Below are 18,531 nucleotides of genomic sequence, written 5' to 3'. Positions count from 1 at the left end.
AATTTTTGTGTGGGGGGGCATAGTGGAAGGCTCTCCCTTGGGTGGGGGGTAGGGGTGGGGTTGGTCAATGTCAGGCTCTCTCTGCAGGAGGGGGAGGGGGGGTGTTGGCACCTGTCTGTGGGGGCAAACAATTTTTGTGTTGCCTAGGGCAGCACAAAACCTAAATACACCACTGGGGAAGGGTGGTTCCACAACTTCACCCATCCTGTTCCTGGACAATACCTGTGTGGTTAGAAATGCTGGGGTATTTTATTGCTACTCATTACATCTGAAGCAGTGGTTTGAAGAAGCTAGGAAATGTCTTCAACATTACAGAACAAGTCCAGTTGACTTGACTAACTATTAGATATACCATGACCAGGGGCGGACTGACCATTTGGAAACTCGGGCGCTGCCCGAGGGCCTGGGGTCAGTAGGGGGCCCCATGAGATGCCCCTGGTACCTTTTTCATAGGCTTTTTTGAGTTTGGGTAAGGACACAGGGGCCCCATGATCCCCTATTGCCTGGGGGCCCCATGAGTTGTCAGTCTGCCTCTGACCATGACCTAGAAAAATGAGAACCTTCACAGACACGACCAAGTGAAAGTTTTGTAACCAGGGGCGGACTGACCATTTGGAAACTCGGGCACTGCCCGAGGGCCCAGGGTCAGTAGAGATGCCCCTGGTAACTTTTTCATAGGCTTTTTTGAGTTTGGGCAAGGACACAGGGGCCCCATGATCCCCTATTGCCTGGGGGCCCCATGAGTTGTCAGTCCGTCCCTGTTTGTAACCTAAAACAACTAACAGAAGACAACAGAAGCTTACCTTAGCTTCATAGCCAACACAGGGTCAAATATAGTATGTCAAGCATTGTATAGATAAATATATTTTTATAGATAACTGTGAATAGGATTAGCATAAATGACTGACTGATGTGTACAGTGGCACAGGACTGCTTAAAATTCGAAATAATACAATTGAATTGAAGTTCTCAAGGTCACCCGTTACTCACATTGTACGCTTAGCTGAACACTATTGGCCTTGGTGTAAAGAATGGCTTCATTGAAGGCTTCACACGTCAGCTGCATTCCATTATGTTCTCTCTGCACTACGGTGGTAATGTTGGACATGCTCACCTTCCCGCCATGATCAGACTAAAGGATAAAAAAAAATGTTGTTCCTTTATTAGAAACAAACAAAAAACTTCTGACAAATATTACATCAAAGGAATGGGCTCACAGACACTGGTGCAGCTGGCCATAAATACAAAAAACAAGATGTTTTTAATACAGGAAAGAAAGGATATTTCTTCAAGAACACCAGGACTGAGGGAAGAGCTTGGTTTCCCCGGCTGTAATGGAGCCATTATCTCAACCCTCTGCTTCTCTACAAAGCTCAGAGACCACCTAAATATCGGCGGTCTAGTTAAATTAAAGCAATAGAATGTTAGAGAAGCAATAAATCTAAATAAACGTTATTCCATACCCATCCAAACATCAAGCCAATCCTTCAAAATTCCTTCAAAATAGACGTCAACATGTGAGGAGGTGTGGTGTGGTGTGGCAGCAGTGAACACTTAAGAGTCCAGTTGCAGAAAATAGAACTTAAAGTTCAAAAAAGCACCACTACCCGGCGGGAAGACAACCCAACTTGTCATACTCACAGAATGTTGCAGCGAAGAGTATAACAGTAGGTCTTGGGTGCACCGACAGCATCTGTCTCAGGGATAGAATGAGGCCTGGCTAGTCTTTACTAAAATGGGGAGGCCTACATGAAAGATGACATGTCCCTGCTCTTTCCCTACTCATCTGGAATTGCTCCCTGCTGCTAATACTGTCCCTGACAGATGAGTGACTTGTCCCTACACTACCTAAATGTGAAATGTGCACAAAAGCCTGAGAATCAGGGTCTCAAATAGACTCTGCCTGACCCAAGATGGCCACCAGAGTCACATGGGGTGGCAGCATCCAATAAGATAGCTCCCCCAGTGATCCAGAAAACCAAAGAGGAACCATGTTCCTCTTGAGCTAGACCTGCAGTGGATTGCGCCTGCCTACACACAAATGACAAACTCTCGATTGTAGCAATGCTAAATACACTGATTTGTCTCTCTTCCTGGAAAATAGAAGGGTCCACCATGTGAACAAGGTCTTATGGAACAACATGACTTCTAATGCTGGATTTGTTTTGCCTATTTTAGGTGAACCTATCACAGTGTACCTGATGGCCTTTAGTCCTTTTGCAAATCACTTATGTTTCAAGATTCCTGAACCTGATCCCATGCTGGAAGAAGCTGCAGGTCTATGGCATGTCTCCCACTATCCAACAGGGCAACTCAGCAACCAATAGGGAGGTGCTCCTTTGGATAGCGAGTAGGCGGTGAGAGCTGAAGTCAAGACCTTCTGCTTTCTGTGTGTGAATGGGACCACGTAGAAAAACATAGGTGCATAGTTCAACAAACGTGCAGGTGCTTTGTGGTTCCTCCTGTTAAAGTGGCCAAAAACAGTAAGGTTGGATCTGTGCTCATAAAATCCCCATAATAGAAGGGGTTGAATGTGTAAAATGGGTTTTGTAGCTCTTTGGTTCCAGGTCATTTGCCTTGGAGCCACCAGAAACCACAATGGAGGTATTGAGTTCAGCATAGCCTTTAGTATACGTGAAAGACATTTCTGCTGGCATCAGAGCCCACCACACATGCTACTACAAGTCACATGACCTAACATACCAGTTGTCAGTCCCATGGCATTGGACCAGAGCAATAAAGGAACACAATATCTTCAGGATCTTTGTTGTACTGACCATAGCCTGCCTTCCTTCAGGGAGGGTAATCTATAACCTGGCAGTTTAGATTTTAGAGGTCTCTTTAGACTTCAATTACTAAGAGCAATGTCACTTTAATGAATAATAACATTCAGGTTAGCACTTACATCAGTTATGGTGACCACCGCATCTCCCAGCTCCACCGGTCCTAGCCACCAACGAATGTAGACAGGGGGATTGCTGGAAGCTGTAAAGCAGGACAGTGAAAGGCTTGTGTTCTCTGCACCAGCGGTGGAGCCCAGGATGGTGACTTTAGTGGGAAGAACTGCAAGAAAATGAGAGAGAAGAGGACAAAAGTGTATGTTTCAGCTATTCGTCCCATATGTGACATCAATGCCCTAGTAACAGAGTACTATACGAGGACAGCAGTTGCTAAGGAAGAATGATGTATCAGTTTATAACACTGAGCTATAAAGTAGAATTCCCACTGGATATCATTGGGTGTCTGGTGTTCATGCAGATGGTGGGGAGTCCTTGGAGGGAAGTCTGTGGTCACTGTGCTCCTTTGGACCAGGGTTTACCAGTTCACTAGTAGGCTAGGAGAAGAGAACATCCAATAACTGCCAAAGACCTTGTGTATCAATCTGTTCTTTCCAAGAACATGAGCGGCTTCTCAATCAGCATGGCCTTGAGAGTTTAAAGTTGACTTGTAAGGTGAAAAAAATTACCTCAGTCTTAAGGACATGTTGATACAATAGGCTTCAAGTGTCCATTTGTCTGCAGGACAGCCCCCTATTTTGCACATAATCCTGCATCCCCCATGTCCTACGAAGCCGGTGGAGGTACAGGAAGTGCACCGCCATTTTTTTTATAGGTGTGGGAAAGTATCTTCACAATTTTTACAACAATATTGGACAAATAAACGGGTCCGTTCCATGGAATCACCAAAGGACTTTCCATTATTCGCTTATCTCTATTCAACACTCCCAGACAGGAGCTAAAGGGTGCCACTGGACATCATTGGGTGTCTGGTGTTCATGCAGATGGTGGGGAGTCCTTGGAGGGAAGTCCACGGTCACTGTGCTCCTTTGGACCAGAGTTTACCAGTTTACTAGTAGGCTAGTAGAAGCGAACATTCAATAACTGCCAAAGACCTTATGTATCAATGTGTTCTTTCTAAGAACATGAGCGGCTTCTCAATCAGCATGGCCTTGAGAGTTCAAAGTTGACTTGTAAGGTGAAAAAAATGACCCCAGTTCTTCTTAAGGATATTTTGATACAATAGGTTTCAAGTGTCCATTTGTCTGCAGGACAGCTGCCTATTTTGCACATAATCCTGCATCCCCCATGTCCTATGAAGCCGGTGGAGGCACAGGAAGTGCACCGCCATTTTTTTATTGGTGAGGGAAAGTATCTTCAACATTTTTACAACAATATTAGACAAATAAACGTGTCCATTCCATGGAATCACCAAAGGACTTTCCATTATTCGCTTATCTCTATTCAACACTCCCAGACAGGAGCTAAAGGGTGCCACTGGACATCATTGGGTGTCTGGTGTTCATGCAGATGGTGGGGAGTCCTTGGAGGGAAGTCCACGGTCACTGTGCTCCTTTGGACCAGAGTTTACCAGTTTACTAGTAGGCTAGTAGAAGCGAACATTCAATAACTGCCAAAGACCTTATGTATCAATGTGTTCTTTCTAAGAACATGAGCGGCTTCTCAATCAGCATGGCCTTAAGAGTTCAAAGTTGACTTGTAAGGTGAAAAAAATGACCCCAGTTCTTCTTAAGGATATTTTGATACAATAGGTTTCAAGTGTCCATTTGTCTGCAGGACAGCTGCCTATTTTGCACATAATCCTGCATCCCCCATGTCCTATGAAGCCGGTGGAGGCACAGGAAGTGCACCGCCATTTTTTTATTGGTGAGGGAAAGTATCTTCAACATTTTTACAACAATATTAGACAAATAAACGTGTCCATTCCATGGAATCACCAAAGGACTTTCCATTATTCGCTTATTATTATTATTATTATTACTACGAGTTTATATAGCCAAAGGGTTTGCTCAGCGCTGTACAATAGGGGGGACAATACATGGCACAGTACAACAACAACAAACAACGTACGAGGGGTAATCTCTATTCAACACTCCCAGACAGGAGCTAAAGGGTGCCACTGGATATCATTGGGTGTCTGGTGTTCATGCAGATGGTGGGGAGTCCTTGGAGGGAAGTCCACGGTCACTGTGCTCCTTTGGACCAGGGTTTACTAGTTCACTAGTAGGCTAGGAGAAGAGAACATCCAATAACTGCCAAAGACCTTATGTATCAATGTGTTCTTTCTTAGAACATGAGCTGCTACTCAATCAGCATGGCCTTGAGAGTTCAAAGTTGACTTGTAAGGTGAAAAAAATTACCCCATTTCTTCTTAAGGACATGTTGATACAGTAGGCTTCAAGTGTCCATTTGTCTGCAGGACAGCCCCTATTTTGCACATAATCCTGCATCCCCCATGTCCCACGAAGCCGGTGGAGGCACAGGAAGCGCACCGCCATTTTTTTATTGGTGAGTATCTTCAAAATTTTTACAACAATATTAGACAAATAAATGGGTCCATTCCATGGAATCACCAAAGGACTTTCCATTATACGCTTATCTCTATTCAACACTCCCAGACAGGAACTAAAGGGTGCCACAGGGGCTTCAAGAGCTAAAAGCCAGTGCTGACAAAAACAACGTCATAAAATGAGCTGGGGTTTCTAAGGTTACAAAAGTCCTGAAGTATGGGGGCTTTCAAGTAGTCTTCCAGATGATCTCTTTTTCCCCTGCGTAGTCCTTTGGTTCCTAAGTCCATGTCTACACAGGGCCTCAACCTTTGTTTCAACTGAAGATTAAGCTCCTCTTGGGACTAATTCCCACCATAGTCATCCAACTTTCAGAATGTCATTGGGCAGCAGAGGCGCTGGCATTGACAACTCTTGGCTGGGGTGGATTTAGCTCATAGATGGCCAGTGCTTAAAGCAGAACTCCATGTAAATTTGTATTTTCCCATGCAGTGGGGCTGTGCCCGCACTGCATGGGAAAACTGCTCGTTTTGTCCAGGGGTTTAGTGGAAAAGCTATACTTACCTCGTCCTCCGATCCTCCGGAAAGCCGCGCTCCCCCACGTCCAGTAGTGGACTGTTCCTGCCGTCCTCACGCCTGGAGCCGGTCTATGGGCATGATGACGTCAGGAAGCATCCATTCACAAAACCACTGGCGTGCAGGGGGGAAGAAGTATCAGGGCCTGGCCTTGGGCTCCGAGGATCAGCGGATTATATAAGTATATCCAGGGGCGGACTGACCATTTGGGAACTCGGGCACTGCCCGAGGTCCCGCGGTCAGTAGGGGGCCCCATGAGATGCCCCTGCTACCTTTCATAGGCTTTTTTGGGTGTGGTTTGAGTGTAGGCAAGGACACAGGGGCCCCATGATCTCCTATTGCCCGGGGCCCCATGAGTTTTTAGTCCGCCCCTGAGTATATCTTCACTCTTATGACCCTTAGGCAAAAACAAGCAGGTGGCCCATGCAGTGTGGACACAGCCCCACTGCATGGTCCAAAAAACATTTTGCCCGGATTTCTGCTTTAAAGAGGAACTTCACTCTCTAAATCAACAATTACTATTTTTAATCCTTATGTTGCTAGAATGAGTAAATAGATGGGAAAGTATATCATACTTACTTGTTTTAAACTTTTTTTACATTTCTTTAGTTACTTCCGGGTTCCTGGCCTAGACAAATGATGTCATACATTCCAGGAGTCTTCAGGAGTGGAGGAGGGGTTTTCTCAGCTAAGCACACCCTCCTGCCTGCATGCCTGAGCTAAAGGCAGATGGATTCCAGGAAGTAAATGCAACATGAATCAGCTGCCTTTACTTAAGATGGCCACAGCCAGAAATTCTAGGGGGGGGGTGGTTATCTCAACAATATAAAGCAGAGACATGGATAGGTGAGTAAGCAATTAAAGTTTTTGGTTTGTGGTGCACATATGCAGTGTAGTTCCACTTTCTTCTTGGCTTAGGTAGAAGCTGAGGCCCCAAGTACATCCAGGAGCTGCAATCCAAGGGACTGCCAGAGGGACACAGGGATCAGTTTGAAGACCAATGCCAATATTTGCAGGCATCACTGGATTCTGCATTTCAGCACTGTTTCCACCCTGGAAAAATTCTAGGACAGGTTGACTTTGCTTTGACCATGCCAAGGCAGACATACTCACCGCAGGAACAATTTGGATGGATTGGAATGTGGGGAAAAAGTCGATACAAAGGAAGACAAATTCTGAAGCGGATCACTTACACACGACATTGAGAGTGATGCTGGCCTGGAGGACCATCGGTGTCACATGATTGACAGCCTCGCAGCGTATGACGGCATTGTTATGCTCCGCCTTGATGTCAAGGGTCAGGTGACTCTTGGACAACCTCTTCTTGGAATCAGTCTCCCAGCCAGTGTGCACCACCTCCTCGTTCTGGAAGAGAGAAGGGAAACACGGTGACAAAAATTATTTGAAGAAGTACAAGCAGTAGTATGTACATCCTAAAGGGCAAAACATAAGTAGACAATATATATATATATCCAGGGATTTTTTTCTTAGAGAATAGGTGCAGGAACTCCCCACCTCTGAGTCACCTCTTGTCTCTGCCCCCTGCCCACCTCTGAGCACCACCCAATGGTTCCATCTCCCTTCCCACCTCCCAGTTTTTAGAGAATACAGAGCCAAGTGTCATTCTGTGGTGATAAGTAATTTGTATGGAGTTTGTTAATGATAACAAGAAAAACAGTAAAAATAGATCACAAAAATAGTAACAATAGGCCCGCCCTAAGCAACAATGGACCCCCCTGAACAAAATACCACCCTAGCAACAATAGACTCCTAGCAGCAACAACAGATCTTCCAGCAGCCAACATCGATGGACTCTCCGGCAGCAATAGACCTCTCCCTCAACAGTAGATCCCTTCCAACAACAATTGACCCCAAGCAACAAAGGACCTCCCCAGGAACAATAGATCCCCCCACCAGAAACAACAGACCTTCCCCAGTAACAATAGATCCCCACAAGCAACAATAGAGCTTCCACCATGAAAAATTGGATCCCCTCCAGTGGCATTAGATTCCCCAGTAGCCAGCAGCAATAGACCTTCCAACACACTCCAGCACCCATTGACGTTACATATATTCAGTGCAGGAGGTGCCGAAACTGCGTTCCCCCATGTTCCTGTTGAAAAAACCTTCTATATATATATATATATATATATATATATATATATATACTCTGTATATAAATCCAGGGCTTTTATTCTCAGAGAATAGGTGCAAGAACTCTCCACCTCTGAGTCACTTCTTGTCTCTGCCCCCTGCCCACCTTCAAGCACCACCCAATGGTTCCAACCCCCTTCTACCTTCGAGCACCGACCAATGGTTCCAACTCCCTTCCCACCTTCCCATCTTCCAGCAGCCAACATTGATAGACCTCTCCCTCAACAGTATATCCTTTCCAGCAACAATTGACCCCTAGCAACAAAAGGACCTCCCCAGGAACAATAGATCCCCCCACCAGAAACAACAGACCTTCCCCAGTAACAATAGATCCCCACCAGCAACAATAGAGCTTCTACCATGCAAAAATGGATCCCCTCCAGTGGCAACAGATTCCCCAGTAGCCAGCATCAATAGACATTCCAGCACCGTTACATACATTCAGTGCAGGAGGTGCCGGAACTGCATTCCCCCCCATGTTCCTGTTGAAAAAAAACCCTATATATATACTGTATATACTGTATATATACACAAGGACCTGCCTACAATCAGATACCACAAGAGGTCTACTTTTTACATTTATCAGCCGGAATAGCATCCCCTTGACCCCTCCGAACCTGTTCCCACTTTATTACTAAGGACGTGACTTTTGGGGGGGCTTTAAATCTAAGGCGTGCCCAGCCACTGTCCTGTCCTATGGGGGGTGACTTTATTGACCCTCCCTTGTATGCCCTTTTGATTTGTCTTTTCTTGGCATCTGGGCTTAACTGGTAAGCAAGCACTTAATGGTCAAGAAAGTTATTGGAGAGATAGATGGCACTTATCAGGTGTAGCCCTAAAGTCACATTATTGATGCCTCTAGCAAGTGAAACTAAATCAGAGAGGTGCGCTGGGACAGGGGTTTCTGCTTGCCAAATCTGCACCTTGTGGTGAATATGGCAGGATATTTTGTTTTAAAAAAGACTGATAGTGGTGAGGGGTTAGAACCCCTTTCAGACATTTTTATTTACTGTTTTTATCCCATTGGCAGGATTCCCTCAGAAAGTGGGAGCAAATCTCTCCAACGTGACTAGAAAGTACCTCTTAGATCAGTGGTTCTCAACCTTCCTAATGCCGCGACCCTTTAATACAGTTCCTCATGTTGTGGTGACCCCCAACCATAAAATGATTTACCCAGTAATTATAATTCATGAGTGTCGTTTTACGTCCAATACTGCTGCTTTCAACACAGTAGCTGCTCTTTACACATCAGAAATATGTGTTTTCTGATGGTCTTAGGGGACCCCTGTGAAAGGGTCGTTCGACCCCCAAAGGTTGAGAACCACTGTCTTAGATAGTCATCACCAAAAGAGGTGTCCCCATTGGAAGATCTCCCATCATCTCATATTCTGGAGAGAACTGCAAAATTACTAAAGTGTACCGCCAATTTCTGTTTTGGGGGGCAACAGTCACTAAGGCAAGGAGGGAGGCTGAATATCCATACTCCATCCAAAAGTAAAAATTAAGATGTGGGCTTTTGATTCTTTTTTTTTCAAGGTCATCAGTTACAAAATCGACTTATTTCCTATCTGAAGTTTTTGGGTTTGCCAACCTTTAGCCATTGCAAAGTCGCCAGAGGGTTCCCGCTCCTGGACGTGCAGGTCAGTTTTAACTTTTCATCTGCTTTTATGGAGGGTCCCTCGTAGCCATCGATGGTCGGAGTTTCAGGGGGAACTACAGAAAGGCACAGGGTCAGTGACAAAAAAAAAGCCACAGTAACTTCCAATAGGGACAACAGGCCCTCAAATTTGTATGGGTCACACAAGTACAAAACACAACATGAATGTAACTAAACTACTCTAAATATACCCCCTAAAAACACCCTCTAAATAAACAAAAAAAAGTAGGCCTTTTTTTCAAGCAAATTTAGTCTAAGCAGCTCATTAACACCGATGGTACTGTCTCTCTAATCAGTAATATGCAGAAAAATAGGTATCTCCTAACTGAACTCATTCCTATTCAGCAGCCAGTCAATCCAGTCTAGGATATAAGTATAAAGAACCAGGGGGCTTTCACCAACAGAAACAGAGGAGGCCCAAAAAAAAAGTTAGGCGCCAGCTGTTAGGCCCATTGGTGACCTGGCTCCTGTGATCTACCCTGCCCTGTACTAGTCTATGTATGCTGGCAAGAATAGTGGGCACCGTGATAAAATGTGGGTACAGTATAGTATTTTCTCACATAGAACATTCATTGTGAAGCTCACGGTCAGTGGGGCCTGAAGAGCTCCATTGGTGGCGAAGCAGAGCAGGAGGTGTCCGTTATCTGTGCTCTGCGGATTGATTCTGTAAGAGAAAAAACATTTTACGCAACGGCAGTTCTAAAGGTCACCCTAACATCAAATCTGAGCTCATAGTTTATGAATTCAAAAAATTTGTGGAAACCTGATCATCACACCTATATGATCTTGCTAGACATCCCATTTTTTGTGGCTATATCAGCCCCCTGCACTTTTGGGAAGACATGACTCACAATCCATGCTTCAATCCATCCCAAAGGTGTTCAGTAGGGTTGAGGTCAGAGCTATGTGCAGGACACTCAAGTTACTTCATACCATACTGATCAAATCATGTCTTTATGGAGATGTTGGTTGAGAAAGACCTGACTCATTCCAATTCATGCCAATGGTGTTCAGTAAGGTTGAGGTCAGAGCTCTGTGCAGGATACTCGAGTTCCTCCTCACCAAACTGGTCAAACAATGTCTTTATGAAGATGTTGGTTGAGAAGAGCTGACTCATTCCAATTCATCCCAATAGTGCTCAGTAGGGTTGAGGTCAGGGCTCTGTGCAGGACCCGTTTCTCCACACCAAACTGGTCAAACCATGTCTTTATGGAGATGTTGGTTGAGAAGACCTGACTCATTCCAATTCATCCCCAAGGTACTCAGTAGGGTTCAGGTGAGAAATCTGTACAGGACACTCAAGTTCCTCCACACCAAACCAGTCAAATCATGTCTTTATGAAGATGTTGGTTGAGAAGACTTGACTCATTCCAATTCATCCCAATAGTGCTCAGTAGGGTTGAGGTCAGGGCTCTGTGCAGGATACTCGAGTTCCTCCTCACCAAACTGGTCAAACAATGTCTTTATGAAGATGTTGATTGAGAAAGACCTGACTCATTCCAATTCATCCCAATGGTATTCAGTAAGGTTCAGGTCAGGGCTCTGTGCAGGATACACAAGTTCCTCCTCACCAAACTGGTCAAACAATGTCTTTATGAAGATGTTGGTTGAGAAGAGCTGACTCATTCCAATTCCTCCCAATAGTGCTCAGTAGGGTTGAGGTCAGGGCTCTGTGCAGGTACTCTAGTTCCTCCTCACCAAACTGGTCAAACAATGTCTTTATGAAGATGTTGATTGAGAAGAGCTGACTCATTCCAATTCATCCCAATATTGCTCAGTAGGGTTGAGGTCAGGGCTCTGTGCATGATATTCGAGTTCCTCCTCACCAAACTGGTCAAACAATGTATTTATGAAGATGTTGGTTGAGAAGAGCTGACTCATTCCAATTCATCCCAATAGTGCTCAGTAGGGCTGAGGTCAGGGCTCTGTGCAGGATACTCAAGTTCCTCCTCACCAAACTGGTCAAACGATGTATTTATAAAGATGTTGGTTGAGAAGACCTGATTCATTCCAATTCATCCCAATAGTGCTCAGTAGGGTTGAGGTCAGGGCTCTGTGCAGGTACTCGAGTTCCTCCTCACCAAACTGGTCAAACAATGTCTTTATGAAGATGTTGATTGAGAAGAGCTGACTCATTCCAATTCATCCCAATATTGCTCAGTAGGGTTGAGGTCAGTGCTCTGTGCATGATATTCGAGTTCCTCCTCACCAAACTGGTCAAACAATGTATTTATGAAGATGTTGGTTGAGAAGAGCTGACTCATTCCAATTCATCCCAATAGTGCTCAGTAGGGCTGAGGTCAGGGCTCTGTGCAGGATACTCAAGTTCCTCCTCACCAAACTGGTCAAACGATGTATTTATAAAGATGTTGGTTGAGAAGACCTGATTCATTCCAATTCATCCCAATAGTGCTCAGTAGGGTTGAGGTCAGGGCTCTGTGCAGGACCCCTGTTTCTCCACACCAAACTGGTCAAACCATGTCTTTATGGAGATGTTGGTAGAGAAGACCTGATTCATTCCAATTCATCCCCAAGGTGCTCAGTAGGGTGAGGTCAGAACTCTGTGCAGGACACTCAGGTTCCTCCACACCAAACCAGTCAAACCATGTCTTTAGGGAGCTGGCTTTGTACCCAGAGGCACAGTCATGCCGGAACAGAAAAGGGTCTTCACCAAACGATTACCACAAAGTTGGAAGAGCACAATTGTCTACAATGTCTTTGCATGAATGTAGTATTAACAGAACCCTTCACTGGAAACACCTGGAAGCAATCATTTCGAAGGGTGTCCCCATACTTTGGGCCATATCGGTAGGTGTGATGGTCGGGTGTCCACAAACCTTTCTCCGTTTAGCGGAGCTGAAGAAAAACTACCTGAACTTTTTTTTGTTACAACGTAGAATCAGTTTTCTTTCAGGTAAGTAGGGTTAGTCATCAAATTTTACTTTTCATAGATACGACAGGAGAAGACATTTGACTTTAGGCTCACTTCGAAGCCCTCACCATATCCCCCATAGACTCACCTTGCTGTTACCTCTGTATTCTCCAGCTTTTCTTCGGAGCCGGGACTGTTACTGGATTCTACGGTGACTTCCACACCACCTGCTCACGAGACATCAGATGTTCATCACCACTGGGTGGCAGTGAAGTCATTCTCTAACTCAAACCAACGCGCGCGGCGCTGTTTTCAGTCAATTTCAACCAATTTTAACACACCAGGAATCGTTAATATGAATTGCGGTAATGGCTAAAAACCAAGCAATCTACTGACCGACCACTAGAATACGGTCGATCACAAAGTGGAATTTGGGCCATCAATCGACAGCCGCGATAGCGTTTATTTAAAGAGTGAATTGAAATGGAATGGAAAACGGGAAAAATAAAAAAAAAAAACAGCTAAAGCAATTTTTTATAAAGCAAAGTTTTCTGTCGCACTTAATTGGAGCAATTTGGATCCCATTTTGTTGCAGTTGAGGGAAGCCGCCATTTATGTCTCCGATTGCTTTGTGGTTTTTATTCAACAAAAAGGGGAATAGAAAATTTTCATTCCCGTATCGCCACGTGCAGGGGCGGACTGACTGATACCAGGGCCGGGACAAGGGGTGGGGGGGGGGGGGGGTGGGCAGGGGGGTTGGATGCCCTGGGCACAATGGTTTACGGTATGGTTGGGGGCACCTGACATGAGTGACTGCTGGGCGTAGGATGCCCTAAGCTTGCATATCAAAACCCCGGGGTGGGGAGTATTGGGGGTTGGGGGTGTAATTTGGCATCTTTGCCCTGAGCTCTGGACAGGGGCGGACTAACCATTCGGGCCCTAGGGCACTGCCTGAGGGCCCGGGGTCAGTAGGGGGCCCCATGAGATATCCCTGATACCGTATGGTTGGGGGCGCCTGACAGGTGTGACTGCTGGGCGTAGGATCCCCTAAGCTTGCATATCAAAACGGGGGGGGGGGGGGTATTGGGGGTTGGGGAGGTAATTTGGCATCTTTGCCCTGAGCTCTGGACAGGGGCGGACTGACCATTCGGGCGCTCGGGCATTGCCCGAGGGCCCGGGGTCAGTAGGGGGCCCCATGAGATGTCCCTGATACCTTTCATAGGCTTTTTTTGGGTGTGGTTTGAGTGTTGGCAAAGACAAGGGGTGGGGGGTGGGGGGGTGGGCAGGAGGGGCGGATTCCCTGGGCACAATGGTTTACCGTATGGTTTGGGGTGCCTAACATGAGTGACTGCTGGGCGTAGGATCCCCTAAGCTTGCATATCAAAACGGGGGGGGGGGGGTAATGGGGGTTGGGGGGGTAATTTGGAATCTTTGCCCTGAACTCTCGACAGGGGCGGACTGACCATTCGGCGCTCGGGCACTGCCCGAGGGCCCGGGGTCAGTAGGGGGCCCCATGAGATGTCCCTGATACCTTTCATAGGCTTTTTTTGGGTGTGGTTTGAGTGTTGGCGAGGACACAGGGGCCCCATGATTTTCTATTGGCCGGGGACCCGATGAGTTTTCAGTCCACCCCTGGCCACGTGTATGGCCAGCTTTAGGCCCCATTCACACCTAGCAGCCCCTGGGCGCGCATTTTTGCACCTTTTACGCTTTTCCGATGCACTTTAATACAACGTGCGTAGTGCAGCTCAATCAACTGAATGTCAAGTGCGACAAATGCGCCAAAGAAGCTCCTGCACCTTCTTTTTTAAGCTCAACTTTTGTGGGTTTTGTGGTGCCAAAAATGTGCGTTTTGGGTTGTCATTGTGAATTAATAGCACTGCAAGCACGGCCGCCATTTTTCACACATTTTTCAGATGTCATCACTGGGTCTCTCTGCTTCTCTATGCAATGCAGGCTGGTGGGAGGGGCCGGCGGGGTGCTGTACGTAGCTTTCTAAAAACATCCCAGCACCCGGCCTCAGTACTCCTCTCAAGCCCCTCAGCCCTGATGCAATCAGTGGGAGGAGTTATGCAAATATCAAAATGCCAAGGATGTCAGGCAGGCTACAAAAAAATTTGACACTGAGCGTTCACGACTGAAAGAACTGAAATCCGATAAATGAAAGGGGAGGGGCCAGGGGCGGTCAGGCTGAGAAGGAAAGTGCTAGATGATGCTGGGCGTCTCCCCAGCCAGGAAATGAGGCGGAGCTCTGTCTAACTTGCTGTACTTGTAATGATGGACAGGGTCCAATTTTCGCCAGACAAACCCTCCTTCTTGCGCTCCTTCTTACTTTTGGTAATAGTCAGAACTGCTGCCGGTTTGGCATTCTGGGTGCTGCAAGCTACAGGATACTCCTCTCCGTAGACCCAGGTCACCGTGCTGCCCGCCACGTGGTCCTTGAATACCGGCGCTTCCGGAGGGACTGGTGGGAGAGGAATGAAAGGGTTACGATGGAAGCATCTCCGGGAACACAAGACTGATATATAGGAAAGAAACATAATTTACAGAAATACGCAAAGGAATGAAAGGTGATACCAGAGCCAAGGGGGGGGGGCGCAGGAGGGGCGGACTGACTGATACCAGGGCCGGGACAAGGGGAGGGGGTGCAGGAGGGGAGGACTGACTGATACCAGGGCCGGGACAAGGGGGGGCAGGAGGGGCGGACTGACTGATACCAGGGCCGGGACAAGGGGGGGGGCGCAGGAGGGGCGGACTGACTGATACCAGGGCCAGAACAAGGGGGGGGGTCAGGAGGGGCGGACTGACTGATACCAGGGCCGGGACGGGGGGGTGGGCAGGAGGGGCGGACTGACTGATACCAGGGCCAGAACAAGGGGGGGGGGTCAGGAGGGGCGGACTGACTGATACCAGGGCCAGAACAAGGGGGGGGGGTCAGGAGGGGCGGACTAACTGATACCAGGGCCAGGACAAGGGGGGGGGGGGTGCAGGAGGGGAGGACTGACTGTTACCAGGGCCAGAACAAGGGGGGGGGTCAGGAGGGGCGGACTGACTGATACCAGGGCCAGAACAAGGGGGGGGGGGGTCAGGAGGGGCGGACTAACTGATACCAGGGCCAGGACAAGGGGGGGGGGTGCAGGAGGGGAGGACTGACTGTTACCAGGGCCGGGATGGGGGGGGGCAGGAGGGGCGGACTGACTGATACCAGGGCCAGGACAAGGGGGGAAGGGGGGGGGTCAGGAGGGGCGGGCTGACTGATACCAGGGCCGGGACAGGGGGGGTGGGCAGGAGGGGCGGACTGACTGATAACAGGGCCGGGACAGGGGGGGTGGGCAGGAGGGGCGGACTGACTGATACCAGGGCCAGGACAAGGGGGGGGGGTCAGGAGGGGCGGACTGACTGATACCAGGGCCGGGACAGGGGGGGGGGGTAGGCAGGAGGGGCGGACTGACTGATACCAGGGCCGGGACAAGGGGGGCTGACAGGAGGGGCGGACTGACTGATACCAGGGCCGGGACAAAGGGGGGGGGGGGTGACAGGAGGGGAGGACTGACTGATACCAGAGCCGGGACAAGGGGGGTGGGGGGGTGACAGGAGGGGCGGACTGACTGATACCAGAGCCGAGACAAGGGGGGGGGATAGGAGGGGTGGATTGACTGATACCAGGGCCGGGACAAGGGGTGGGGAGGGCAGGAGGGGCGGATTGACTGATACCAGAGCCGGGGGGGGGGGGTTGGCAGGAGGGGCGGACTGACTGAAACCAGGACCGGGACAAGGGGGGGGGTGGGCAGGAGGGGTGGACTGACTGATACCAGAGCCGGGACAAGGGGAGGGGGGGTGGGCAGGAGGGGCAGACTGACTGATACCAGGGCCGGGACAAGGGGGGGGAGGGCAGGAGGGTCGGATGCCTTGGGCACAATGGTGTACTGTGAGGTTGGGGGCGCCTGACAGGAGTGACTGCTGGGCGTAGGATCCCCTAAGCTTGCATATCAAAACTGGGGGGGGGGGTATTGGGGGTTGGTGGGGGTTTGGAGGGTAGGGGGAGGGCGAAGTTTGGCATCTTTACCCTGGGCTTTGGACAGGGGCAAACTGACCATTCGGGCCCTTGGAAACTGCCAGAGGGCCCAGGGTCAGTAGGGGGACCCATGAGATGCCCCTGGTACCCTTCATATGCTTTTTTGGGTGTGATTTAAGTATGGGCAAGGACACAGGGGCCCCATGATTTCCTATTGCCCGGGGGCCCCATAAGGTGTCAGTCCGCCCCTGGCTGTGGATGACCTTGACAGCAGGTGCAAATTGGATCATGGTATGTTGGGGGGTTTTTTTGCCTACCTCTGGATCAACTGTGGGTGTAGGATTATAACTTTTATTTTTCTATGGTTGAATTGGATGGACTTTTGTCTTTTTTTAAGCCAGACAAACTATGTAACTGGGTGATACATCCACTGATATTAAATATAGTTACATTATAAATGGGGGGGGGATGTACCATATATTCATCTGTGTTATGTCCTGGTGTAAATGGCCGGGCTCCCCATATGGAAGAAAAATATATTTGAAATGCTACAATTTTGGCCATATTCAATATATTTCATAATATATTTAAATAAATAAATGTATATATACTGCTGATGTTGAAATGCATTTTTAATACAAAATATATGAAAAATATTTTTAAAAATACAAATCTACATTTTTGGAATGCATTTGCAAATATATGTTAAAATTACTTTTTTATATGTTAAAAAAAATCTAAAGAATATACAGGTGAAACTCAAAAAATGAGAATATGGTGCAAAAGTTCATTTATTTCAGTGCAGCAACTTAAAAGGTGACACTAATATATGAGACTCATTCCATGCAAAGCAAGATAGTTCAAGCCGTGATTTGTCATCATTGTGATGATTATGGCTTACAGCTCATGAAAACCCCAAATCCACAATCTCAGAAAATGAGAATATTCCATGCAATCAATAAAACACGGATTGTACATAGAACAATATCGCACCTCTGAAAAGTAGAAGCTGCATATGTACTCAGTACTTGGTTTGGGCCCCTTTTGCAGCAATTACTGCCTCAATGCGGCGTGGCATGGAAGCTATCAGCCTGTGGCACTGCTGAGGTGTTATGGAAGACCAGGATGCTTCCATAGCGGCCTTCAGCTCTTCTGCATTGTTGGGTCTCATGTCTCTCATCTTTCTCTTGGCAATGCCCCATAGATTCTCTATGGGGTTTAGGTCAGGCGAGTTTGCTGGCCAATCAAGCACAGTAATCCCACGGTCATTGAACCAGGTTTTGGTGCTTTTGGCAGTGTGGGAGGTGCCAAGTCCTGCTGGAAAATGAAGTCAGCATCCCCATAAAGCTGGTCTGCGGAAGGAAGCATGAAGTGCTCCAAAATCTCCTGGTAGACGGCTGCGGTGACCCTGGACTTAATGAAGCACAGTGGGCCAACACCAGCAGATGACATGGCTCCCCAAATCAACACAGACTGTGGAAACTTCACACTGGACTTCAAGCATCTTGCAGTGTGTGCCTCTCCATTCTTCCTCCATACTCCGGGTCCTTGGGCCTCTCCATTCTTCCTCCATACTCCGGGTCCTTGGGCCTCTCCATTCTTCCTCCATACTCCGGGTCCTTGGGCCTCTCCATTCTTCCTCCATACTCGGGGTCCTTGGGCCTCTCCATTCTTCCTCCATACTCGGGGTCCTTGTGCCTCTCCATTCTTCCTCCATACTCGGGGTACTTGGGCCTCTCCATTCTTCCTCCATACTCGGGGTCCTTGGGCCTCTCCATTCTTCCTCCATACTCGGGGTCCTTGGGCCTCTCCATTCTTCTCCCATACTCGGGGTCCTTGGGCCTCTCCATTCTTCCTCCATACTCGGGGTCTTTGTGCCTCTCCATTCTTCCTCCATACTCGGGGTCCTTGGGCCTCTCCATTCTTCCTCCATACTCGGGGTCCTTGGGCCT

At 47.9% G+C, this 18,531-nt stretch overlaps 1 protein-coding gene across 1 annotated transcript in view; it reads right to left on the bottom strand.

Annotated features, from left to right (window-relative positions):
• Nucleotides 1-18,531, bottom strand: part of NPHS1 (NPHS1 adhesion molecule, nephrin) — a 77,647-nt gene that overhangs the window by 47,453 nt on the left and 11,663 nt on the right. Inside the window, exons 5-11 of the mRNA XM_089660405.1 lie at nt 14,897-15,028; nt 12,713-12,791; nt 10,253-10,356; nt 9,627-9,748; nt 7,075-7,246; nt 2,906-3,063; nt 991-1,132 (exon numbers count right to left, since the gene is read on the bottom strand). Of these exons, the coding sequence (XP_089516531.1) occupies nt 991-1,132; nt 2,906-3,063; nt 7,075-7,246; nt 9,627-9,748; nt 10,253-10,356; nt 12,713-12,791; nt 14,897-15,028 (909 nt within the window). The remainder of the gene's footprint in view (nt 1-990; nt 1,133-2,905; nt 3,064-7,074; nt 7,247-9,626; nt 9,749-10,252; nt 10,357-12,712; nt 12,792-14,896; nt 15,029-18,531) is intronic.

Source organism: Staurois parvus, unplaced genomic scaffold (genome assembly GCF_062004578.1).
Source record: "Staurois parvus isolate SC_StPar_1 unplaced genomic scaffold, SC_StPar_1.0 ptg001239l, whole genome shotgun sequence".
NCBI lineage: Eukaryota > Metazoa > Chordata > Amphibia > Anura > Ranidae > Staurois > Staurois parvus.
This window is presented reverse-complemented; position numbering and strand designations above follow the sequence as displayed.